Here is a 25,954-nt window from a genome sequence, read left to right as displayed (position 1 = left end):
TATTACACAGCTTATTGTAGATAGTACAGCTTAACTGAAGAGTGAGAATGGGAAAATATAGATATTTTGTTCTGTACATCATGTAATAATAATAATTATTATTACAAATATTATTATAATAATTATTATTACATACCTTGTACAGAGCCCCTAATTGTCCCAAATTACAAAAAAATACAATACTTTTGTTTCACTTTATCTGTGTTGTGGACATGAAAAAAAAATCAAACTTATATAGCGCTTTTTAGGACACTCAAAGACGCTTTCATGCACTCTCACATTCACACACTGCTAGTGACGGTGAGTTACTTTGTAGCCACAGCCCCCCTGGGGTGGTCTGACAGAGGCAAGCCTGCCACTTGGTGTCATCAGCCCATCTGACCACCACCAACATGAAAGAGTTAAAAAGCAGTGGCAACTCATTCATAGGGGGAGCTAGAGTGCTGCCCCATCAGTCTCACAGGAAGAAGAAGATAGGAATCACAAAATTAAAAAAAAAACATGAAAATTAAACTAAACATTCTATACATCATATAGACAATAAGTGCTGTGTACAATCTGCAATGTTTAAAAATGGTATTCACATGTTTACCATGACCGAATCATCTTGTAACTGTTACTTTTTGTCACAGCAATCTTTACCATCGACCTACGCCATAGCTAGTGCATGTGCGCTAGATTCCCCTCCTAAACAAAATATAGGAGAGCCTTTGGTCACAGAGGTTAGTGACCAAAACCAGACAGATTTTCTTTTTAGTTCACGCTCTTTGTTTTAGAGCAGCTGAGTACACCCCGTGGAGTTTTTTATTATTATGGAAAACTGGAAAATTATGAAATGTGGCTTCGGAGACTTGTAAACATTCTCAAGCAGGCAAAAAAAAAAAAAAAAAAAAGCACAAGACAGTGAAGAATCCCTCAGTGTGACGTTGGGGCATAGGATTACACAAACCAAGTTGCTTTTTTACTATAACACTGATTATTATGAGACTGAATTTATGCTTTTGACTTCATGAAATTAGCTTTATTTTGCTGCTGTGTTGCTCCGTGAATTTTGCCAGTAGAGTAATAGTACTTATATTGTTGTAAAGAGAAGACTCAGGGCTTTAATTTAAAGAGCTGCTTGTAGGATCATATTGTCACTAGTGTGTTTTTTTTCTCGATATGTGTATTTCACTTTTTTTCCAGCCTTTTTAGCAGGTTATTGTCACTGGGTGTTGTTGAGGGATAAAATGTGCATTCTATCATTTAGACGAGCCTCTTCTCGTTAAGTATATGTGCGGTTTGCATATGTTGGTGAATATTAAGCATATTTTTGGAACAATTTTGTTGCTGGAAGTGCTCATGGACCTTGACCCTTGGGTTCAAGTTGTGTGACGCATAAGAATGGTAATTTGGACGGCAAAAACGTGCCTCACAAAAATAAATAAATCACCAGTTACCACATATTAAAGAGCCAGTAAAAGTAAGTGTAAAAAAATGATTCGAGTACATGTTCTAAAATTTGATAATGCTGCAGCAGATGTAACACCTTTCTGATGTCCAGTGAGACACTGCAGCAGTTTTACCTGTTCGCAAAGGTGAACAAGACATTGAGAGATGAAAGGAAATGAAGTGAGAAGACAGAACCATGATGTGCCATTCTGATACGCATGACATGTCTCCTTTACAAAGGCCATCATCTCTGCACAGCACGGTGTCTCAGCAGCTGATCCATCATGTAAATTTATGCCAAAAAGCCTAGCTGGCAGTATTGTTTATTACATTCATCAATAAATCAAATAGCTAATTGTCTCCCATTATTTCTTAAATTTTATATGCCACTACTGACACCATTTAAAGTTTAAATCAATGCAATTTGATGGTAATAAAATGTGGAAATGGCAAGGTTTGGCTTGAAGTATATTATTAAAAGATGAAAATTGAAAGAAGAGAATTAAGAGGCCATTAAGGCATGCTAATAAAACTGCATGACTTCCTTTCATGTACACTTAATCCCATGTGAACAGAGATTACGAGTGTCAGTTGCATATTTTTACCTTTTTAGCCTTGCACCATAGCCTGCAGTAACAGGCTAATATGAGCTAGGAGGTTGAGGTAAGGGTGCAGTAATGATCTTGGGGCTTTGAACAGAACATGACAGATTGTATATATTTAAGGTCTGGCATTCACTGAAGGAATGCAAATCACACCAAAGTGTGAACCACTTTGAGTAGCTCTTTTTCTTTCTTTTCTTTTTTTTTGCTTCTTGAAAATAGCATTTAGCACTAATGTTTTGGCATTCTGAGGATGCGATGGGATTTACTCTCACTCTACGAAATCATCAGTATTTTTCTAGAGTTAAAGTTGTGTATTAAAAAAAATCTTAAGTAACTCACAAAATTCTTAAATTTACCTGTCCGATCCTGAAAGCAGGTAATCTTTCATCATTTTTATTTTCTCTAAATCCTTCCCTTTGCCTTTACAGAAAAATGAGTCATTTCCTCAAGCCCAGAGCATTGATCAATAAAGTTGTGTATCCATCAGAGTGGGCTGCCAATTAACGAGAAAATGACACAGTTCCCAGCATGCACTGTGAGGAGATACACAGCCAAATTAGCACACCACCTAGCTTGAATGCTAACTCAACTTGCGTTAAATTCATGTCAGTCTGTAAACTGTAAGCTAACTGTGGAAGAGGAGGAAGGGGAACAAAAAGAGATGTGTTCTGTAAATTGGGGCTAAGTGATTAGCGTAGCCTTCAACTTAGAGCTACATTGGATTGTTGTTTTAAGCTGTTGTAGCATTAGCAGTGGTGTGCTAGCTTTGCAAGTGCCAAATTCCTGCCAGTTTTACGTTTCCCTGCTTGAACGCTGCGACTTTGATTCAAACAAGTGATTAGCAGCTACTGCAGAACTTGGCGAAGTCTGAGGAGATCAGTCTCTCAGTTCTAGCGAGCTTTCCCAGTTTGGCCAACTGGGTAAGCAAAGCGCAAGGAACCATCCTCTCTTTTGACCCCAAGGTCAAAACCTTCTTTGCAAGTTGCGTCAGATGCAAAATAGATCCGCCAGCTTCCTGCCATCACCTGGAAGGTATCTCAGACCAGACAGGTCCATATTTGGGACCCCAATACCTCAGAGGTCAACACCACTGGCAGTCTATCTGTACAGACCTCTCTGACCTCCTGGATCGCCCGAGGACCTTCAACACGGATTTGTAGACTCGGCACAATGGCGTAAGATTGTTTTTCTCATTAACTGATAGTTTGTTAAACCATACAGACAGACTGATTTTACAACCCAGACATTACAAATTACTACACTTATTACACTTAATAAGGTTTTGCTACATAACATCCAAGCTTACATTCCATCATTGTATTCATTGTCTCAGTTATCTAGTCCAACCATCATCCATCATAATTTGTTGCGAGTCCCACATGCCAAAGACAGTGGCAAGTACGTTGTCAAAAGGTGAGCCACACTGGACTGGCTTGTGCGAGCAAAATCAACCAGTCGACAGGAGTTGGGCTGCAGGTCAAAAAAACTGTGGTCAGAAACAAGGGTCACACAAGGGTCACAGGGACAAGAGGACAGAACTGGGCGAAGGGTCAGGAGACTGACCCCACCTCTTTGCCCCACCCCTGGCTTGGAAAGATGGGATTGGAGGAGAACAGAGTGAAGACAAGCCCATCAGATCCAGAAGCCCTCTCGGGAACATTGGAGAGAAACTGAAGAATGCTGCAAAAGATGATGTAATGACCTGTGTTAAGAAGAATGCTGCATGTAGTGAAAATGACACCAAATGTTTTGTGTTGAGCTACAAAGTGTGTATCTGGTAAATGACCCCATGACCTTAAGCTGGTCCAGGAAGGGTATATAAGAACAGCTCTGAACAGCAGATAGAGATTGAGAGATTCGACAGCAGTTGGGGCAGAGGACAGAGAGGAGAGCAGATGGGGAGGGGTCATCCCCCGTCCAAACCTGGATGGGGGATGACAGAGAGAGAGACTAGAGAGAGTTCTTGGGGAGATTCTGAGAAGACAAGAGCTAGTGTAAACTAACTCTTATTTAATCATTTTGAACTAATTCCTCCGTGGGGGATAGCAGTTGTTTTTCACTTTACCCATTTTTGTATTTTGATTTTGTAATAAAACTTTTTTGAAAAAGAAACATAATCCTGATTCTTTCAGGTTTTCTCTAAAGCTTCACGTTTGGGGCCCTGGCCATAATAGCACAGAGGTAAGCATGTCGAAGATCGGTCTCTGAATTATCGGGACTTACTTTACAGTTTGTAATAGAATAATATAAAGAAACCTTAAGATAAGGGAAGTTTTAACTTCCCCCTCCTTGCGAGTAACGAGTTGTCTTAAGGGCGATAAAAGCAGAATATTCGAGGTTATTTTGGCTCTGATTGCAGGTTGAAAAAGTCTCTTATCAGCTGGAAGGTTGGATTAATAAATAAATTGATAAACTTATGGTAGCCTGATCAACTAGCATAAATCATTTTATAGTTACCAACCTCCCACATAAGCTGTTAGAGGCGCAATTAATTCCGGGTAGCCCAAACAATTGCTGAGAGGCTTGGCTTGCCTCCAGACTTCTCTCTAGTATCTTAACCAAAAGGTAACAAGTTTAAAAGAAGTGTAGCACTCTGGGGCTGGCTATTCGTGCAAGTCATTTCACCTTTAAAATAAAAGACAAGATTCTAATTAGGTAGTCCAAACCCGGATCTAGTACAATTATACTCGTCGATACACCCCCGAACCCTGATGGATGCACCGTCTCATAAGTTCTAACGGAACTAGGTTTTAAAGGAACCGGTAAATGGGACGGGCACGCGACATGGCTTCCCAACGTGGGGCACGGTAAATGCCACGTTTGCGACATGGCGCCTGCAACGTGGGGCTAATCGGCGAAGGTCTAAATATTAGATACCGGGCTATCCGATGTAGAACTGTCTTTTAGGCTGATAAAAGCTTGCGCGCTAAGGACCTATTAAGCTTATAACCTTGGAGTGAAAACCGCACCAGTTTCTCGAAAAAGAAAGAAATCTGGGAGAACGGACGATCAACTTAAAAAGGTATAAAGAAAATACGGCATTCCGACGCAAGAAAAGCCAAGGATAAAAGCTAGGCAAAAAATAAAAATAAATAAAGAATAAGAAAAACTTTTAACCAGCCATGGCAGATAGATCTTTCAATATCCTGTAACCGGAGCTTTCAGAATGAGGCTGGAAAAGCTAGTATGGAGCTGCGGCGGGGCGCTGTCCGGGTGCTGAGGCACAAGTGAGATGCGATTAAACGTCATGGCTGGATCAAAATCTAGTGAAGGACTGATATGTAAGAATCTGTGTGACTTGGGCCTCGTTTCTGGTAACACGGGGAGGTATTTGTCACGAACTGTAAAGTAATCATGTTTCCTAGCTTCATAGAATCTCATGTCGGGCATCGTCACGCGCAATGGAGGCTAGAAGCCGGGAACATGTATAATGTGTGAACCTCTGTGCTTAAGGGCTCCGTGAGGGGAGAAACCGTGCCGCCTGTAAAGGACGGACTTATAACTGGGAGCATTGTAACTCTGCTCCAATTAAACTTTGTTTTTAGAGGATCTGCTTGAAACAAGCACCTAGCTTCCGCTCTCGGCAGCCTGCAGATATGAGAAGCCACAGCTGAACAGAGAAAAAGCACCCAGTCAGCTGAGCAACAACAGACAAGCAGGATGTGGTGACATCACCCCTCCCCCTACTAGTTCTGTTGAGAAGGGAGAGTCCTGAACTAACAGCTCCGTATGATTCTGACTTGACAGACAGCTACACTAATAAGGCGTAAGCATTTTTAACCTTGCCACATTTGGTGTTGTTGGCAGGATCCATGTAGTACTGTCAAGTAGGTCCGTGGATGTGAAGTTTGTGGCACCCTGCGCGGGAGTACGAGGACGCGCTGGTGGAAAGAGGGGGGAAGGTGTGACAGTGTGAGCGTTCTGTCACATTGTCTTGATTGATAATGCATACTGGCCATTTGGCTAAGGGGATGTCCCTTTGGCTGAGTGGTTAGAGAGTATGACTCCCACCCTGGGGGTCTCGGGATCGAATCCCGCCCGGGCCCTCATTAATCCACCTTGCCACAGTTTATAGTTTTTAGCGTAAGCTTCCCACCTGCAGCTGCAAGCAGAGTTAGCTTGTTGCTGTTCAGGTGTGTGAGGAGAATATTTGAAGCTCTGCAGTAAAAGATGTCTTCAGTCTGGAGGGAGAGAGTCTCTGCTTGAAGGTGGAGACTGAGATGTTCCAACCAGCAGCTCAGCTGACCAGATGGCAGTAGAAACTGGTGGAGAAGCAGGAACCCATTTCTGAACCCTCATGAACAAACATCTGGTTCTTCAGAGACTGAAGTGAGTGATGATGATGATGATGGTGTGTATCTGGACTCTGAGCTAGTCAGACTCTGGGTCTGAGACTGGAGATGAAGATGATCCAGAGGAGGAGGCAGCCCCACCCCAAAGAAGGCTGTTGCAGTCCCACATGCCAAAGACAGTGGCAAGTACGTTGTCAAAAGGTGAGCCACACTGGACTGGCTTGTGCGAGCAAAATCAACCAGTCGACAGGAGTTGGGCTGCAGGTCAAAAAAACTGTGGTCAGAAACAAGGGTCACACAAGGGTCACAGGGACAAGAGGACAGAACTGGGCGAAGGGTCAGGAGACTGACCCCACCTCTTTGCCCCACCCCTGGCTTGGAAAGATGGGATTGGAGGAGAACAGAGTGAAGACAAGCCCATCAGATCCAGAAGCCCTCTCGGGAACATTGGAGAGAAACTGAAGAATGCTGCAAAAGATGATGTAATGACCTGTGTTAAGAAGAATGCTGCATGTAGTGAAAATGACACCAAATGTTTTGTGTTGAGCTACAAAGTGTGTATCTGGTAAATGACCCCATGACCTTAAGCTGGTCCAGGAAGGGTATATAAGAACAGCTCTGAACAGCAGATAGAGATTGAGAGATTCGACAGCAGTTGGGGCAGAGGACAGAGAGGAGAGCAGATGGGGAGGGGTCATCCCCCGTCCAAACCTGGATGGGGGATGACAGAGAGAGAGACTAGAGAGAGTTCTTGGGGAGATTCTGAGAAGACAAGAGCTAGTGTAAACTAACTCTTATTTAATCATTTTGAACTAATTCCTCCGTGGGGGATAGCAGTTGTTTTTCACTTTACCCATTTTTGTATTTTGATTTTGTAATAAAACTTTTTTGAAAAAGAAACATAATCCTGATTCTTTCAGGTTTTCTCTAAAGCTTCACGTTTGGGGCCCTGGCCATAATAGCACAGAGGTAAGCATGTCGAAGATCGGTCTCTGAATTATCGGGACTTACTTTACAGTTTGTAATAGAATAATATAAAGAAACCTTAAGATAAGGGAAGTTTTAACTTCCCCCTCCTTGCGAGTAACGAGTTGTCTTAAGGGCGATAAAAGCAGAATATTCGAGGTTATTTTGGCTCTGATTGCAGGTTGAAAAAGTCTCTAATCAGCTGGAAGGTTGGATTAATAAATAAATTGATAAACTTATGGTAGCCTGATCAACTAGCATAAATCATTTTATAGTTACCAACCTCCCACATAAGCTGTTAGAGGCGCAATTAATTCCGGGTAGCCCAAACAATTGCTGAGAGGCTTGGCTTGCCTCCAGACTTCTCTCTAGTATCTTAACCAAAAGGTAACGAGTTTAAAAGAAGTGTAGCACTCTGAGGCTGGCTATTCGTGCAAGTCATTTCACCTTTAAAATAAAAGACAAGATTCTAATTAGGTAGTCCAAACCCGGATCTAGTACAATTATACTCGTCGATACACCCCCGAACCCTGATGGATGCACCGTCTCATAAGTTCTAACGGAACTAGGTTTTAAAGGAACCGGTAAATGGGACGGGCACGCGACACTGTGCCATTGTTAGTTTAGAAATATGGTATTAAATTCATTTTTTGTTAACTATATTCTCGACTCTGTCTGAATTATTATGATGTGTGTTTCCCTGGTAGTCCAAAGAACCTAAGTTCATATTAAATCAAATATTCAAAGATCAATAAGACTGATAATTCATACGGATATGGAATATCACATCTTATTGATCATTCAGTAAAAGTAACCACTTCCATCACATTGCAATGGGTCAGATCATTGGCATGCATCAAGCAGAGTAAACATCTAAGGAGATTGCAGAAATGACCAAAACTGGGTTAAGAACTGTCCAAGTCATTATTAAAAACTGTTCTGATGAGTCCAGATGGACCCTGTTCCAGAGTGATGGTGCATCAGGGTAAGAAGAGAGGCAGATGAAGTGAGGCACCCATCATGTCTAGAGCCTACTGTACAAGCCTGTGTGGGCAGTGCTATGATCTGGGCTTGCTACAGTTGGTCAGGTCTAGGTTCAGCAACAGGATGTGCTCTATGAGGTCAGGTGACTACCTGAATATATCGAATGACAAGGTTATTCCATCTTCCCTGATGGCACGGGCACATTCCAAGATGACAATGCCAGAAATTATCAGGCTCAAATAGTGAAAGAGTGGTTCAGAGAGCACGAGGCATCGTTTTCACACATGGATTGGCCACCACAGAGTCCAGACCTCAGCCCCATTTAGAATCTAGCTCGCCTACAGCTTGTACAAAATGTTGCAGCAAGATTCCTAGGAGGAAAGAGGAAATATGATCGTGTGGCACCAATCCTGGCAGAGCTGCATTGGTTACCGGCCACTTTTAGAGTGCATTTTAAAATTCTTTTATTGGTTTTTAAAACATTGAATGGGTTGGTGCCAGAATACCTCTCTAACTTGTTGCAGCCATATGTACCTAGTCGTTCGCTCCGCTCAGAGAATTATCATATGCTTTTGGTCCCTGCGACTAGGCTTAAAACTAGAGGAGATAGGGCCTTTTTGGTAGCAGGCCTGAAATTATGGAGTGATCTTCCATTATCAGTGAGGCTCTTAACGTCAGTAGAGGTTTTTAAGAAGGTGCTGAAGAGCCATTTTTATAATCTGGCTTTTAATTCTGTGTATTAGTTGCTGTTATTTTAATCTTCTTGTATTTTGTGACTTTAATTTTGGGTTTTATATGTATTTCTTGTTTTTATTAGTTTTCTTATTTTTGTCCTGTTCAGCACCTTGGCGGCATAACATACGTATGTCTGTAAGGTGCTTTTTTTTTAAATAAAGATGATGATGATAACGTTGATAAATCTTTGGGATGTACTGGAGAAGGCTTTGTGCAGCGGTAAGCCTCTACCATCACCAATGTAAGATCTTGGTGAAAAATGTATGCAAGACTGAATGGAAATGAATCTTGTGACGAAGAAGCTTGTAGAAATATTGTCACAGTGAATGCGTGATGGAACCAAAGCTAAAGGTGGTTCAAAAAAGACATATGAGATAAATCATAACAAATGTCATTAGAACAGAAATAGTTTGGCCTTCAGTTTGTGGTGAAACATCCTGCCTTATTTTAAAAGTCAAGTGGATATAAAAAGGAGAAAAAATGCTACGGTCTTCATAAGTGACAGATATCTCTTTGTAAGAGCGTAATCTGGTGTTTACGACTGCGGTAATCCTGAACCTATCAGGAGTCGGGCTGCATTAGAACTGACATGGTCTGGTGATTTATATGACAAACACCAGCTTTGTGTTACGTTTTACATTATCGTTATGACAGCTGTAGCTTATGAGCTGGGTGTGCTGCAAGTGATGGAGGGGTCTGCAAGAGACTATTGTGAAATGGAACAGTGTGTTTGTTTTTTTTGCAGGTGTGTGCAAGAAAAGGCAGTGTGTTTAATAAGTCTCTGTGCATTCATGTGCTCAGCTTGTATGTTTCTGTGCTTACGCGTGTGTGTCTCTGCAGCAGATGTGGGTGTTTTCCATTTTCCGCGCAGAGGCTGGAATTGGCCTGTCAGTCTCAGTGAAGTGAGGAGAAGAGGGAGACGACAGGTGTCGGGGTTGTGAAAGAGATGGATGAAAGAGCAAAAGGAGGAGGAGGAAAAAAAGCTAAGTTTGTGCGGCTGATGAGAAAGTTACGCTCTTTACCCAGAAGAAGAAAACACTAATGAGAATGCAGTGGAACAATTTGAGCAATGTGTCAACTAATTTCGCGTTAGCAACAAAACATTCCTCCGCAGGACAAGAGATCGAGGGCTACGTGTGAGTTAAAATGCCACTAGAAAGGTTCCACATGCATAATTAGGAACACCGAGAGGAGATCTATGTTGCTAATTACTGCCATTAAAAAATAAATAAATAAACTGACAAATGGAAAAAAACAAGCATACCTGCAAAATAATCTTTTTTACAGGGTTTGGTTGTTACAAAGTCTTGATTGCAAAAAATTGCATAAAAATTAAGTATCCTCAAAATAAGTAACTGGGGCACTGAGGTTGGTGTAAACAAAAGTCAAAAATGTTCAGGTCTTAAAAACAAGTCCACTGAAAATATGTGAGGCTACCGGCATCCAAATGTTATTGGAGCATTTGAGTACACTTGTAATACGTGTTTAGATGATTATACCTTCACATTATCAGGGGGTTTATGCATATTTAGTGAGTTTTTCTTGTTATTTATGTGTTCTTTATCATTTCTGCACAGTCCTCTTTACATAAGGAAAATAATGTTAGACTTATAATGATTTGTGAAGTAATTCAATAACGTTTTACACTTAAATAAAATAAATAGACCAACAAAACGGCTCTCAAACAATTAATTTATGTGGATTTCTGCATATATTTATTTAAATAACACCTCTGACTGTAAGTGTTGAATTCTTTCTACATAATTTGTACTTATGTTGTATCCAATATTACATTTTGATAAAATGAAGGTTCTGAAATTATTTTTATTAGTACAAATATCATTAAATGATCAAATAATTTTTTAAATATGGCACTAGACACACTAGACACACACAGATACGTTTTATAATGTCAGCATGAATTTATTGCACTTTTTGAACAAAGGTTTGGAGAATATTAGCGGCTCAAACAGAAGGAGTGTGAGAAAGCAGCCCTGTCACAAATCTGTCCTGCTTCAGCTCTGTGGATTTATCAACACACAGCAGTTTGATTGGTGCTATATCAGAGCCAGGGTCAGGTGATAAATTCCACCGTACACTAACATCCGTCAGATAAAAATAAAATCAATGAATCACACATTAGATTTACAAATTAATCCAAGTTGTTCCAAACTGCTCATTCTTCCCAGGCTCAGTTAAAACTACAGGAAGACGTTTGATATAAGAACTACATAAATAATATGTAATTTTTAAAATTAAAATGATATTTAGAAAGAGAAATAGTAACAGTTATAAATGTGAAGAGATTGACTTAAATATTATTTATGTTTGCTGCTTCAAAGGTTTACATTCACCACTGTTTCCACTGAAGCAGCACTGGCAAGAATGAAGCGATGAATCGTCAGGGAAAATACACACCGCCACTTTAACAAAATGAAAAACCGAACATAGTTTACTTTTATAAACATGATGGATGCAAAAAATCCCTTAAGAACAAAAAATAGTATATAGCTTGTTTACTGTGAATTCAGTGTTGCATGCTGATCTTATTTTAAATTTTTGAATTAATAAATCACAATAAAATAACACTCAGGAAGACCTGCTTAGGGCCCCACAATGGCTTGGGCCAAACCTGACCATCCATATCTGATAACAAATCATGAAAAATGCCTTTATTAGGACATTATATATATATATATATATATATATATATATATATATATATATATATATATATATATATATATATATATATATATATAAGGTCATTCTCAAAAAATTTGCATATTGTGATAAAGCTAATTATTTTCTGTAATGTACTGATAAACATTAGACTTTCATATATATTAGTTTCATTACACACAACTGGAGTAGTTCAAGCCTTTTATTGTTTCTAATATTGATGATTTTGGCATACAGCTCATGAAAACCCAAAATTCCTATCTCAAAAAATTAGCATTTTTTCATCCAACCAATAAAAGAAAAGTGGTTTTAATTTAAAAAAAAACGTCAATCTTCAAATAATTATGTTCAGTTATGCACTCAATACTTGGTCGGGAATCCTTTTGCAAAAATGACTGCTTCAATGCAGCGTGGCATGGAGGCAATCAGCCTGTGGCACTGCTGAGGTGTTATGGAGGCCCAGGATGCTTCGATAGCAGCCTTAAGCTCATAGTGTTGAGTCTTGCATCTCTCAACTTTCTCTTCACAATATCCCGCAGATTCTCTATGGGGTTCAGGTCAGGAGAGTTGGCAGGCCAATTGAGCCCAGTAATACCATGGTCAGTAAACCACTTACCAGTGGTTTTGGCACTGTGGGCAGGTGCCAGGTTGTGCTGAAAAATGAAATCATCTCCATAAAGCTTTTCAGCAGATGGAAGCGTGAATTGCTCCAAAATCTCCTGATAGCTAGCTGCATTGACCCTGCCCTTGATAAAACACAGTGGACCAACACCAGCAGCTGACATGGCACCCCAGACCATCACTGATTGTGGGTACTTGACACTGGACTTCAGGCATTTTGGCATTTCCCTCTGCCCAGTCTTCCTCCAGTCTCTGGCACGTTGATTTCTGAATGACATGCAAAATTTGCTTTTATCTGAAAAAAGTACTTTGGACCACTGAGCAACAGTCCAGTGCTGCTTCTCTGTAGCCCAGGTCAGGCGCTTCTGCCGCAATTTCTGGTTCAAAAGTGGCTTGACCTGGGGAATGCGGCACCTGTAGCCCATTTTCTGCACACGCCTGTACATGGTGGCTCTGGATGTTTCTACTGCAGACTCAGTCCACTGCTTCGGCAGGTCCCCCAAGGTCTAGAATCAGTCCTTTTCCACAATCTTCCTCAGGGTCCGGTCACCTCTTCTTGTTGTGCAGCGTTTTCTGCCACACTTTTTCCTTCCCACAGACTTCCCACTGAGGTGCCTTGATACAGCACTCTGGAAACAGCCTATTCATTCAGAAATTTCTTTCTGTGTCTTACCCTCTTGCTTGAGGGTGTCAATGATGGCCTTCTGGACAGCAGTCAGGTCACCAGTCTTACCCATGATTGCGGTTTTGAGTAAAGAACCAGGCTGGGAGTTTTTAAAAGCCTCAGGAATCTTTTATAGGTGTTTAGAGTTAATTAGTTGATTCAGATGATTAGGCTAATAGCTCGTTTAGAGAACCTTTTCATGATATGCTAATTTTTGGAGATAGGAATTTTGGGTTTTCATAAACTGTATGCCAAAATCATCAATATTAGAAACAATAAAAGGCTTGAACTACTTCAGTTGTGTGTAATGAATGTAATATATATGAAAGTCTAATGTTCATCAGTACATTACAGAAAATGAACTTTATCAATATATGCAATTTTTTTTAGAAGGACCTGTATATATATATATATATATATATATATATATATATATATATATATATATATATATATACATGTATATGTATATATATATATATATATATACATATACATGTATATATATATATATATACATGTATATGTATATATATATATATATATACATATACATGTATATATATATATATATATATACATGTATATGTATATGTATGTATATATATATATATATATATATTCAATTGCTTTTAACATTGTTTTTTTATTTAAAAAAATTCAGGGAGTCCAATAGTTAGTTTTACAGTCTAGGAAAGAACTGGGTGCAAAGCTAACAAGAAAGATGCATTTTGTTTTGTCGTGGTGTGAAGCGTTCCCTGCTGCTCCTTCCCTCCTCAGATTTGCTCCCTAAAGGTCTTGAGGATGCCGGCTATGAATATTTCACCAAACTGCATTCTCAGCTTATCAATTATAAAATGCCACATTCCTATAAATATTCTAAAAATACAGCTGGACTCTGCTCCTTCCTATGTGCATTAAAAATGCATGTCCACCTAGCAAACTGCTAAATCATCCACCACACCAGATCCATGCGGACAAGACTGCTGGAATGTCAGCAGGTGTTCTCACTTTCAAGGGTTTCTATTTGCATTTGAGAGCTTGTTTGTTTCGTTTCCAGGAAATCTAATGTTTTTGAAATATTCTTTATTTCTTTCGGCATCTCAGACAACTTCTTAGGAAACTTGGAAAATACCAGAAGAGGTGATAAACACTGTCAACACTGAATCAGAACAGGCAAGGTACTGACAGTACACACTGTTACACTGAAACTTAAAGTGGCCTTTACATACATGCACACATAAACACATCATGTCTTTTGCCCTGCTGGTACCATGCACATGTCTATGTACTCACCGAGGTGAGATGTCACAGCCTTGTTGCATGAAGGCTCCCAGAGAAAACCACAGCGAGTTGAAGATGCCAAACTCATTAGGAGGCTGGTCAGTGGGGCCCTGCTCGGGGGCCCCCTCCTCTGGTTCCTCTGCGTGCCACTCATATGGGCTAAAGCGACTCACCTTGGAAAGAGGAGAAAGAAAAGGGGTGACACAATTTTCTGATTAGGGAGGATTAAAAAAAGAGAAGAAGTAGAAAGAGTAGATTAAAGGTTAACAAGCTCAGTTTGAATGATGCAGACTCATTGACTTCCTGTGCCAATGTAGAAACCGAAGATTTGATTGGATGAAATATTGAAATCCACAAAAAACCCTTTAAAAGCTGAGTGAGGCAGCTTTTATATAGATGATAGATGCAAAAAATTCCTTAAGACCAATAATAGTATATAGCTTGTTTACTGTTAATTCAGTAAACCTAACCCTAACCCTAACTCTTCTACAAAAACTAAATGGATAAAAAAAGGTGACGAGTCCTTTTACCTCATGTAAAAAAAGAAAATGTCTACATCCATATCCACACGCTTTACTATCAGCGTATGTGATATTCTGACTTGATCTTACACCAGTGAAAGCATTTTAATATTTTATATTCATGCTTGCATATCTTGTATGCTGCAGTTCATGGTGGCATTAAAATAAGTTTAAAAAATGGCCTTAAGACTCAAAAAATTAGACAAAGTGAGCAAAAGGGGAGAAAACTGATTTGGTTGTTATTTATTTATTTATTTGAATGGGGAACTACTACCAGTTCCCTATCAGCCAAGCGTAGGGTCCTTGATGAAGGTGGAGCAGTTCCTTGAAGAGCCTTATACAGTAGAAGTTAGCACCTTGAAATTTGCCCTGAAGTGCACCAGGAAACTGTGCAGAGATGCTAGCACAGTTTCCTGGTGCACTTCAGGACACAATTGGTGAGTTTCAACTGACAAGGAGCACTGACACCGATTAACAAACCAAAGCGTCTCTTCAGTTGGGTCATTTGCAGGATGTGCTGCTCAGATCCAGTGGTTAGAGCTGTGTATGCCAACTCATCCACAGTGTAAATATGTTAGCCTGGCCTGCCAGACTCCTCCGAGTTTGTCATAAACATGGCGACTGAGGCGGAGTTCGCTGCAGCTTTTTCCTCTGTTAAATGACTTGGACGCGTCTTTAAAACCACAACAAGTAGAAGCGCTAAAACCCTTTCTTCTAAAGAAAGATGTTTGCGCTGTCGCCAGACACCATTTTTGACTACAGCTAAAAAAACTACAGCGTTGCAGATGTCACATACAGCGACGCTCAGTTTCTCATAAACAACAAAGACAGTTCACTGGAGCTCTTTACTCTGTTCTAAATTACTTGAATGTCTTTAAAACCACAACAAGTAGAAGCGCTAAAAGTATTTTTTCTAAAATAATAAATGATGTTTGCGCCGTTGCCAGACGCCTTTTTTTTTACTACAGCGTTGCGTGGTCCAGTCAGCATTTCAGTCTTTTTTCTGATTGCTTATTTTTGAGCTGGCTAATCCCGCCCCTCAAGTGCCTCTCTGCCTGTGAGCTACCAGACTCTGTCTGTGCAGAATTAAACAGAGAACGAGTCTGGCAGGCCAGGCTATAAATACGTAGCTTAAATGCTGAGTCTATGTGTGGTCTGACAAAACAAAATAAAGTCAGTGAATCCATCAAACATCTTACATTTCAAGCCATGCTGTGACATTTTAAAGACTCTCCTGCACATTTATAATGTTAGCTGTTAATATGACCTTAAACGTAGATCACTATGACAGGTGAGTCCTCCTCCTCTACATTTAAGAGAGAAACTCTTCTTCATCACTATTAGCTGGGTCGTATGTCTGTTGACTGGAAAGAAGTGAGGCCAATAAAAACAAAGCTGCATGCATAGCAAGAAAGGGGATGGGTGCAGAGAGCTGAATAGGAAATTAATGGAGTGATTAAGTGGAATTAAAATAAAGATTTTGACAACAAATATAAAGGAGAATAAATCACAAAAAGCTATTATAAAATACAAAACAAATGTTTAATAGAGCTAGCAATATCAGAATGCCTAGGTCCTGGAACAGCAGCCTTCAGGGCAAGGACTGGCCACCCTGTTCTAGATAAACATGTTGATTGATGATGGATTGAAATGTGATTCTTAAAGCTGCAATTGCAAATCTTCTTAACACAGAACTCCCACCCCTCCAGTCGGCTCTCTTCCCGGGGCTATGTCTGGCTAATATCGGAACGTGCATTTCTAGAGTAGATGAGAGATAGCGCTAAACACCAGTGGCTGTTTTCTAGGTCCAAACATCTTTTGTTGTCCATGATTTCAAATGGTGTTTTTCTTTTTGGGACTCTCAAAGTTTGTCCTATAGTTGAAGTGGTAGCAGCCGTTTCTCCTTCTCTGATATTACTGAGTGGAGAACCTCACACTCCAGTGGTGTTCTGTTGCCAAATGTGTAATGAAAGGAGGACTCAGCTAATGTGGTGGTTCAGTGAGATTGACAACTGGATGGTCCAGTTGCTGGTTTGAGACTGAACTGTGTTGCTGTCATAAGTTTAAATGCGGTTTTCATCCCTGACCCCAAAGCTTTGGTAACTCTAGAACAATCACCTGCATTCCAGAGTCATCAACAAGTTGTCTAATTTGTAGCCTTCACTCACCAAAAAAAGAACAACACTGACTCCAATATAAGCAAACACGATGCACATCCAAATCTCATAGGCCAGTGGGTCAAGGAAGGAGAAGACACCCGGTTTAGACTTCTGAGGCTTCTTGATCATGATGGAGATTCCCAGAGACATGAAGGGTTTGGAGAAGTCAATCACTTCCTCCCTCACAAGTGTGATGGTCAGAGGGGCAACCGCAATTTCTGCTTTCTGCAAAGAAAATCGGGGGGAGGAAGTTCAGTCCAGCCGCATTATAACATAATTAATTCTTCAGAGAGTATATAAAAGTGTGACACAGCGAAAAAAGGAAGCACATAGGACCACTGCTGCAGGAGAAGAACAAATCAGGAGAGAAAGGTTGAGAGAAAATGGAGAGGTCAAGCTGGAATGACAGAGGGGCAATTCATATGGCACGTCAGCCTCAAAGTGACACATCAAGAATATGAATTAGTCAGCGAGGTCCAACAAATGGCTGCACACACACACAGACACACAGACACACGCACACACACGCACACACGCACACACACACACACACACACACACACACACACACACACACACACACACACACACACACACACACACACACACACACACACACACACACACACACACACACACACACACACACACAGAGGTTTCTGCAACACAGCGTTTATTAAAATTAAGTCTAAATATTTAGTCATATTTGAAATGAGCTTTAATAATTAATTAGTGCAAATCAGTTCTCAGTTGAATAAATAGAATCAGCTTTTTAAAAAAGACAAAAAAAGTACATTAGATAAAACGTTACAACTAAAATTCCTCTTTTATAAACAACTCTGCAGTTCCTGATGTTTCTAACATTATCATATGTCACTAATAAAAACTGTGTTGTATTTTTAAAATCTAAATTATGCTGTTTGATCAGATGAACATCCCACAGCACTCCTGTCCTCTTGAGTAATAAGTGTAACGAGTGTGTCCTGTTCCAAAGTGCAATAATATGATTTATTGTAGATTAAAAAATTACAAATATCATCTCAAATGTATTCTTTTGCCCTCTAAAATCCTAAAAAGGTGAACAAGTGCATTTTCATCCCATCTGAAGAACAAATGTAACTCTCAATTAAAACAACAGAACCCCTGTTTGGAATAAAAAAGTCTTTGAAATGCTAATATCGTCATTACTTTTCAGATTTTACTACATTTAAATGAACTTCACAAGCAGTTGTCCTGAAAAGAAGAATAATGCATGTTAAGTATTTCTCCATGTGATCAAAGACAAAATATTAGTGGTTGGTATTTTTTTTACATTATATTAAAATTATTCTGCTATTCACAAAAATGCTTCAGATGTTTTTATAATAGAATAAGAAACCTGAAGCTGTTATTGCAGCTGCATGGTGGCTTTGGTTCATTTTTCTAAAGTGAAAGGCAATGAACTTGTTACTTTGAGAAAACAGTAGCTTCTATGTGAGGTTTTTAATCACCTGAATGTTTCATAAAGTTAGCGAGAACATCACAGAAGCGTGTTTTTGTAAATGACTGAAGAGTTGAGTGAACGGAAGAAATTAGAAATTGTTCCATCAAGTGATTAATTTCAATTCAGTTTCCAAAGTGACAAACAATATATCAAACCTGAAGCTTTCATTGGAGAAAAAGTAAAGAGGAGACATAAAATCATTACAGCCAAGAAAGAAAAAAGAAATAAAGAGCTGAAATAAAGTAATTTTCTGTGCTTGACAGAAGATTTAAAAACCATTTAAACCTGAGCCAATCTGTTACAAGTTCTGATTTAGTCTTTATTCAGCAACTACTTTCATTTTACTCAAAGTAACAATTAAGCTGCAATATGAAATCTCCTATAATTAAAGGTAATTAATATATTTGGCTTAAATCCATAAATGAGCAGCATTTCATTGGGAAATTATCATTTTGTAGTTAGTAGGGATGCAATTGCTCTGAAGCTGGGCAGCCGGTCTGACTGAGACAGTTTCCCTGTCATGAAAACACTTTGTGATAAAAACCATTAGAAAAGTAGCAATTATTTAATGTATTTTTTTTTTATAATTGTCTCTTTTGCCGAACTTGACAAACATAGAGGCAGGAGGCATCCTGACCAGATGCCCAAACCACCTCAACTGATTCCTTTCGAGGAGGAGCAGTGGTTCTACTCCGAGTCCCTCCCAAATGTCCGAGCTCCTCACCCTATATCTAAGGCTGAGCCCGGCCACCCTACGGAGGAAACTCATTTTGGCCGCTTGTATCCGCAATCTCGTTCTTTCGGTCATTACCCAAAGCTCATGACCATAGGTGAGGATTGGGACGTAAATCGACCGGTAAATCGAGAGCTTGGCTTTCTGGCTCAGCTCCCTCTTCACCATGACAGATTGGATCAGCATCCGCATCACTGCAGATGCTGAACCAATCCACCTGTCGATCTCCCGATCCCTCCTACCCCCACTCGTGAACAAGGCCCCAAGATACTTAAACTCCTCCACTTGAGGTAGGACCTCTCCCCCGACCCGGAGTTGGCAAACCACCCTTTTCTGGTCGAGAACCATGGTCTCAGATTTAGGAGGTGCTGATCCTCATCCCAGCCGCTTCACACTCGGCCGCGAACCTACCCAGCAAGAGCTGAAGGTCAGAGCTGGATGAAGCAAGGAGGACCACATCATCCGCAAAAAGCAGAGACGAGATTCTCCTGCCACCAAACTCGTCACACTCCACACCACGGCTGCGCCTAGAAATTCTGTCCATAAAGGTAATGAACGGAACCGGTGACAAAGGGCAGCCCTGGCAGAGTCCAACCCTCACTGGGAACAGGTCCGACTTACTACCGGCTATGCGGACCAAACTCACGCTCCTCTGGCAAAGGGACTGAATGGCCCTTAACAGAAAGCCGCCCACCCCATACTCCTGGAGCGTCCCCCACAGGGTGCCCCTGGGGACACGGTCATAAGCCTTCTCCAAATCCACAAAACACATGTGGATTGGTTGGGCAAACTCCCATGCCCCCTCCATCACCCTTGCAAGGGTATAGAGCTGGTCCACAGTTCCACGGCCAGGACGAAAACCACATTGCTCCTCCTCAATCTGAGATTCAACTATTGATCGGACCCTCCTCTCAAGTACCTTGGAGTAGACCTTTCCAGGGAGGCTGAGGAGTGTGATCCCCCTATAGTTGGAACACACCCTCAGGTCACCCTTCTTAAAGATGGGGACCACCACCCCGGTCTGCCACTCCACAGGAACCGCCCCCGATGACCATGCAAGACGTGTCACCCATGACAGCCCTACAACATCCATAGCCTTGAGATACCCAGGACGAACCTCATCCGCCCCGGGGCTCCGCCGCTGTGTAGTTGTTTGACTACCTCAGCAACTTCTGCCCCTGAGATTGGACAGTCCATCCCCAGGTCTCCCGGCTCTGGTTCCTCCTCGGAATGAGCATAGGTGGGATTGAGGAGCTCCTCAAAGTATTCCTTCCACTGTCCGACTATAGCCCCAGTTGACGTCAGCAACTCCCCATCCCCACTGTAAACAGTGTGAGCGAGTTGCTGCCTTCCTCTCCTGAGGCGCCGGACAGTTTGCCAGAACCTCTTTGGAGCCGATCGATAGTCTTTCTCCTTGGCCTCACCAAACTCCTCCCACGCCTGAGATTTTGCCTCGGCAACTGCCACTGCTGCAATCTGGTACCTGTCTGCTGCCTCCGGAGACCCACAGACCAGCCATGCCCTGTAGGCCTCCTTCTTCAGCCTGACGGCTCCCCAAACCTCTGGTGTCCACCAGCGGGTACGGGGGTTGCCACTACGACTGGCACCGGCCACCTTGCGACCACAGCTAGCAACAGCCACCTCAACAATCGCAGAGTGGAACAAGGCCCACTCGAAGTAAATGTCCCCCACTGCTATCGGGACACAGTCAAAGCTCTGCCGGAGGTGGTAGTTGAAGATCGTCTTAACAGGTTCTTCTGCCAAGTGCTCCCAGTAGACCCTCACTATGCGTTTGGGCCTGCCAGGTCTACGCGGCATCTTCCCCTGCCATCTGATACAACTCACCACCAGGTGGTGATCAGTTGACAGCTCCGCTCCTCTCTGCACTCGGGTGTCCAAAACATACGGCCGCAGGTCAGATGATACGGCTAGAAAGTCTATCATCGACCTGCGACCTAGGCTGCCCTGGTACCAAGTGTACCGATGGGCATCCTTATGTTCAAACATGGTGTTCGTTATGGCCAAACTGTGGCTTGCACAGACGTCCAATAATGAAACACCACTTGAGTTCAGATCAGGCGGGCCATTCCTCCCAATCTCACCCCTCCAGGTCAAGCGGTCATTGCCCACATGAGCATTGAAGTCCCCCAGCAGGACAATGGAGTCCCAATGGGTACTCTGAACTGATATTTGGCCCATAAGCACAAACAAGAGTCAGGACCCGTTCCCCGACCCAAAGGCACAGGGAAGCTACCCTCTCGTCCCCCCGGGGTAAACCCCAACACACAGGCAGAGAGTCTTGGGGCTAACAAAAAGCCAACCCTAGCCCTCCGCCTCTCACCTGGAGCAACTCCAGCAAAGGAGAGTGTCCAACCCTCTCAAGGACTTGGGTTCCAGAGCCAATGCTATGTGTCGAGGTGAGTCCGACTATATCTAGCCGGTACCGCTCAACCTCTGCCACAAGCTCCTGCTCCTGCTCCTTCACCGCCAGCGAGGTGACGTTCCATGTCCCAAAAACCAGTTTTCTTGTCCGGGGATCAGACCGCCAAGTCTCCCGCCTTGGTCTGCCACCCGATTCACATTGCACCGGACTCTTCATGTTCCTCCTGCGGGTGGTGGGTCTACAGTTGGATGAGCCCATGTATCCGGTCTGTCTTACGGTTTCTTCTAATTTGGAAATACCCATAAAGCTTGCAAACGATGGTAGGAAGCATCCAAATCAGAAACTTGGAACACCTCAGCTGACTCCTTTAGATGTAGAGGAGCAGCTGCTCTACTTCAAGCTGCACTGTGTTTCTAGGAAACCCTCATCAGTTGCTTGGATCTTACATCTTTGCTTTTTGATCTTAATCTTGTGACTATGGGTAAGGGTTGGATTATATCTGGAGCAATACATCAATAACTTTGGCTCAGTTTCCTTCTGCACAACAGACAGGAGCAGTGCCGTCATTATTGCTTATGAAACCCAATGATCCATCTCTTGCCCCATTCCAGCTGCACTTACAAACAAGACACCAAGATAATTAAACTTCTTCACTTCAGGCACCGACTCATTCCCAGGATGTTTCTGTATTTTCTTGTAATGTTGCATCTCCAGCCTGGTGGGAGACGGTATCAAAATATGACGCTCTCACTAATAAAAAACAGAACAAACGCCATTTTCATCCTTACCCCATACACAAGCTCGCCAACCATGCCATTCCATATCTTTGTCTCAGAATCTCTGGCGCCGTACTTTCCATCTGGCACTATAGAAATCTTGTACTTAATTCCGATGTGTTTGGCGATCTCTGAAGCCAAGTCCACGCAGTATCCCTCATACTGGTCATTGCCTTCATAGAGCTCCCAGTTCTTCTTCAGCATCACATATGGACCCTCCTGGAAAACCAGCAAAAGGGGAGAAAGACAGCTGTTTGGAGGAACATGTCAGCAGCAATCCAGGGAAAACAGCAGCTTGAATGGGAACATTGTACATAGGAAAAACCATGAAGTAAAAAAAAAAAACAAATGTTCATGTTTTAAATGAATCAAGAAGGAATGTTTCTCATGCTGCACCTTCTGCACTGTAACTGCTCAGCCTTTAACTTTGCCCTTTTATCTTATTCTTACATTTAATTTAGTTTTTTTTTATTTTTAAGTGTAAGTGGCTGGGGAGAGGGAAGACTAACCCCCAAATTCCACTACCTCCGCTCCGCCCCGCCCCGCCCCCGCCTTCCGCAGCCGCTCGCTTCCGAACTCAATTTTTACTGGTACCCGCTCTACAACGGCTCCGCTTGGGTGCGAAGATCTGAGGTGCGCAAACAAGCATGCGCGGGATTTACGAGATCTTGCGATACAGTCCGAGCAATAAACACAGAAGTTAGATCCAAAAGCCCGTTGTGTGGGAGAAGCATCGAAATGAACTGTTTAATCTGCCCATCATTTGTGTTGAGAGATCAGCAGTGTTTGGATCAACAAAGTGTGACTACTTTGATAGTGGAAACTGTATTTATGGCTTTTTTTTGTGCATTTAAAGTTCAGTCGCCATTGATAGTTGTTAAAAGTTGTTAAACCTGTGCATATGAAACAAAAAACTCCTTTTGCTTATCGATTTATTGTGAAATAACGGAAGCTGTGCTCGCTCCCTTTCCTGTTGGGCGGTTGTGATTCCTGTCCATTGACTGCGAAGGTGCTCCGGCGTCGGGCAAAAATAGGATCGATTCTATTTTTGACAGATGACGGAACAGAGGGCGGCGCACTGCGCCGCACTGCCGCAGTAGTGGAATAGCTCTGATTGACTACAACAGGACCGATTTTGCTGCGGAGTTCGTGCCGGAGCAGAGCGGAGCGGAGGTAGTGGAATTCGGGGGTGAGCCTCCCTGCTTAGGCTACTGCCCCCACGACCCGACCCCAGATGAGTGGCCAAAAATGGATGAATGGATACTCATTTATTTCATTTTAAAATCTGCTGTTCTATGCTGTCACATTGATTTTAATGTTTTTACTCAGCAGTAAGAATGGATAACTCCTCAGATTAACTGGTACTGGCATTATCCTGTTACACAATAACATCAATGCAATATTCACTATGTGTTCAATACTTGTGCAATAGTATGTGTGTGGCCTCCTGTTGCATAGGTCTGGAAACCTATGTTTTCCTATTCATTTGTTGTATTTAGTGGTTAAAGGTTAAAATAATAGCTTTTTGCCTTTGTGTGTTTACCTTCCTTTTTCTAAGTGTATGTGCTATTCTATTCTATTCTATTCATGAGCTTGCTGTTCTTGCTCCAGGAAAGCAAGATGGATTGTTTCTGTGTGCAAAATGTTCTATACAAATAAAGCAGCCTGGCCTCATATGAAAAATGACAACCCACTGCTGATTAAATTAGGCAAAATTAGAGCTAGATTTCAAAAAAGAAGTGTCAAAGTCTGATGTTTTATGTCTTTAATGTCTGACTTTCAGAGTCTTCATCTTATTCTACCCAACTCCACTGGGTCCCCCACTAGACTCACAAACTGAGAAGATACTGTAGAAGTGAACAAAAATCCAACAGAAAACAAAGATGAGGCTTGTATGGTGAAAGGTACACAGATTCTTGTGCATGTAGGTAAAAGATTAATGAAAAATATGGAACTAAACAAACACCTTACTGCATGTTGGAGATTTATACGTAAAGAAAAGAAACGCAGACTGTTGTAAATGACAGCGCATCCTTCAGAAGCAGAATTATGGTTCTACGCTCGGGGCTGCTCCCTCTGATCCACACCAAAGTCTGGCTATTAAAATCTTATCCAGCTCTTTTTAATCAGACTAATCTCATCTAATTAATCAAACAGGCCTTTATAATACTCATGAAGCAGTTTATGGAGATGATAAAACACAACAACACCATAACATTCTTCAAATTGAGCTGCTCAGTCAGTTTTCTGTTCAGAACAGTTTAATCAAAGAGAATTTTCACACTAAAAACAGTCAAACAAGCAATGAAATCACTCCGGCAGAGATTCAAGAAGAATCTGCAGAAGGATCTTCAATCCAGGAAATTAAATTAGACCCAAAGCAAGTCCCGCTCAGAGGCAGGCAGAATGATTAAAACCACCTTACAATGAGAGATAAACACTACCAGCAAAACCAACAAGGGTTTAGGAATCCATCCTGAACCACTCACATTCGTGTTTGCAGGGAACTAGGGCAAAGTTTCTGTTAATTAATTTGAATAAAGTTAGTTTTTAGGTACAAATGTTTCCTGACAAACATTACTAAAGAAATATTTAGGATTTGATTCTCTGAAAATCTCGCATTGTTTCAGTCAGATTTTGGGTTTTGTGTAGTGTTCATTTATCAAATGTTAAACATCTTTCTAAGTTGAGTGATTTTTTGTTTAAGAAAATGAATAACTTACATGTTGTAAATAGCTCTTTGAACAACTGCAGTTTGGAGAAAAGGAATTAAATTCTGACTAGACTGATGAGCTAACTGCTAGTTCAAGTTAATATGGACGAACCCTCCTTGCCGTCACCCATAGATTTCTGAAGAGCTGAGTTGAGGCCTGTTGGGTGGTTCCCACCACCAAAATCTTGGCCATGTCGCGCGTCTCGTCACTCCCATAAAATACAAAAAAGCAGCTGAGAGTGAGGCTGCGAAGGTGGGGGCAGATGATTGACATCCATCAAACTCTAAGCGGATGTAGCTACAAGCTAATTGAAGCTAACGGTAGTTGACGGATGCTTTTAGCCAGAAAACTGCAGTTGAGTTACTCTGCCACCCTCTGCCTTCTAGGCTGTAACGCTTTTACTGTGAGGTTGAGGCTGAAGCCTTCCTTGAAGCAAGCAGGAGGCAAGTCGCTAGCACTAGCACTGACGGCTCATCTGCTACCTGTTGATCAAAGGACATACCCCTAAGTATTCATAATTTCAAGCTTTAATTACAGATGAGTTCCAAAAAAATCACCCCCTCAGAGTTGTCATGACTTGACCTATTAAACCCAAAATGTTTTGAAGTTGGCATTTTTAACATGGAAGTCAATGGGAACTTGCCCCTTTTTGGATCCAGCCCCAATGGAGGAGGGAGGAACTGCATTTCTATCACTTCTGTGTTGGCTTCAATTTTGGCAGCCAGAGTTTTCCTCTTGGTCAAGACTAAAGATGAACACGGCCATTATAAAATGAGACCAACACCCCCATCTATTCAGATGTTAGAGTTGAAATGGCACACATCCACTTTGGTCTTGGCCTGCTGTGATTAGCTGTTTGTCATTTTGGTCAGAACATTCTGTTCATGCCAAACTGAAGTTGTTCAGCGCCATCTACAAGTA

The 25,954-nt window shown here is 41.6% G+C and overlaps 1 protein-coding gene across 5 annotated transcripts in view; it reads right to left on the bottom strand.

Moving 5' to 3' along the window:
* The window catches only part of gria4a (glutamate receptor, ionotropic, AMPA 4a), a 195,887-nt gene that overhangs the window by 51,784 nt on the left and 118,149 nt on the right, over positions 1-25,954 (bottom strand). For all 5 annotated transcript variants that reach the window (XM_015951696.3, XM_015951695.3, XM_054742742.2 and 2 more), the window contains exons 11-13: positions 22,332-22,538; positions 16,954-17,169; positions 14,277-14,437 (exon numbers count right to left, since the gene is read on the bottom strand). In XM_015951696.3, the coding sequence (XP_015807182.1) occupies positions 14,277-14,437; positions 16,954-17,169; positions 22,332-22,538 (584 nt within the window). The remainder of the gene's footprint in view (positions 1-14,276; positions 14,438-16,953; positions 17,170-22,331; positions 22,539-25,954) is intronic.

This window comes from Nothobranchius furzeri, chromosome 13, assembly GCF_043380555.1.
Source record: "Nothobranchius furzeri strain GRZ-AD chromosome 13, NfurGRZ-RIMD1, whole genome shotgun sequence".
NCBI classification, from domain to species: domain Eukaryota; kingdom Metazoa; phylum Chordata; class Actinopteri; order Cyprinodontiformes; family Nothobranchiidae; genus Nothobranchius; species Nothobranchius furzeri.
This window is presented reverse-complemented; position numbering and strand designations above follow the sequence as displayed.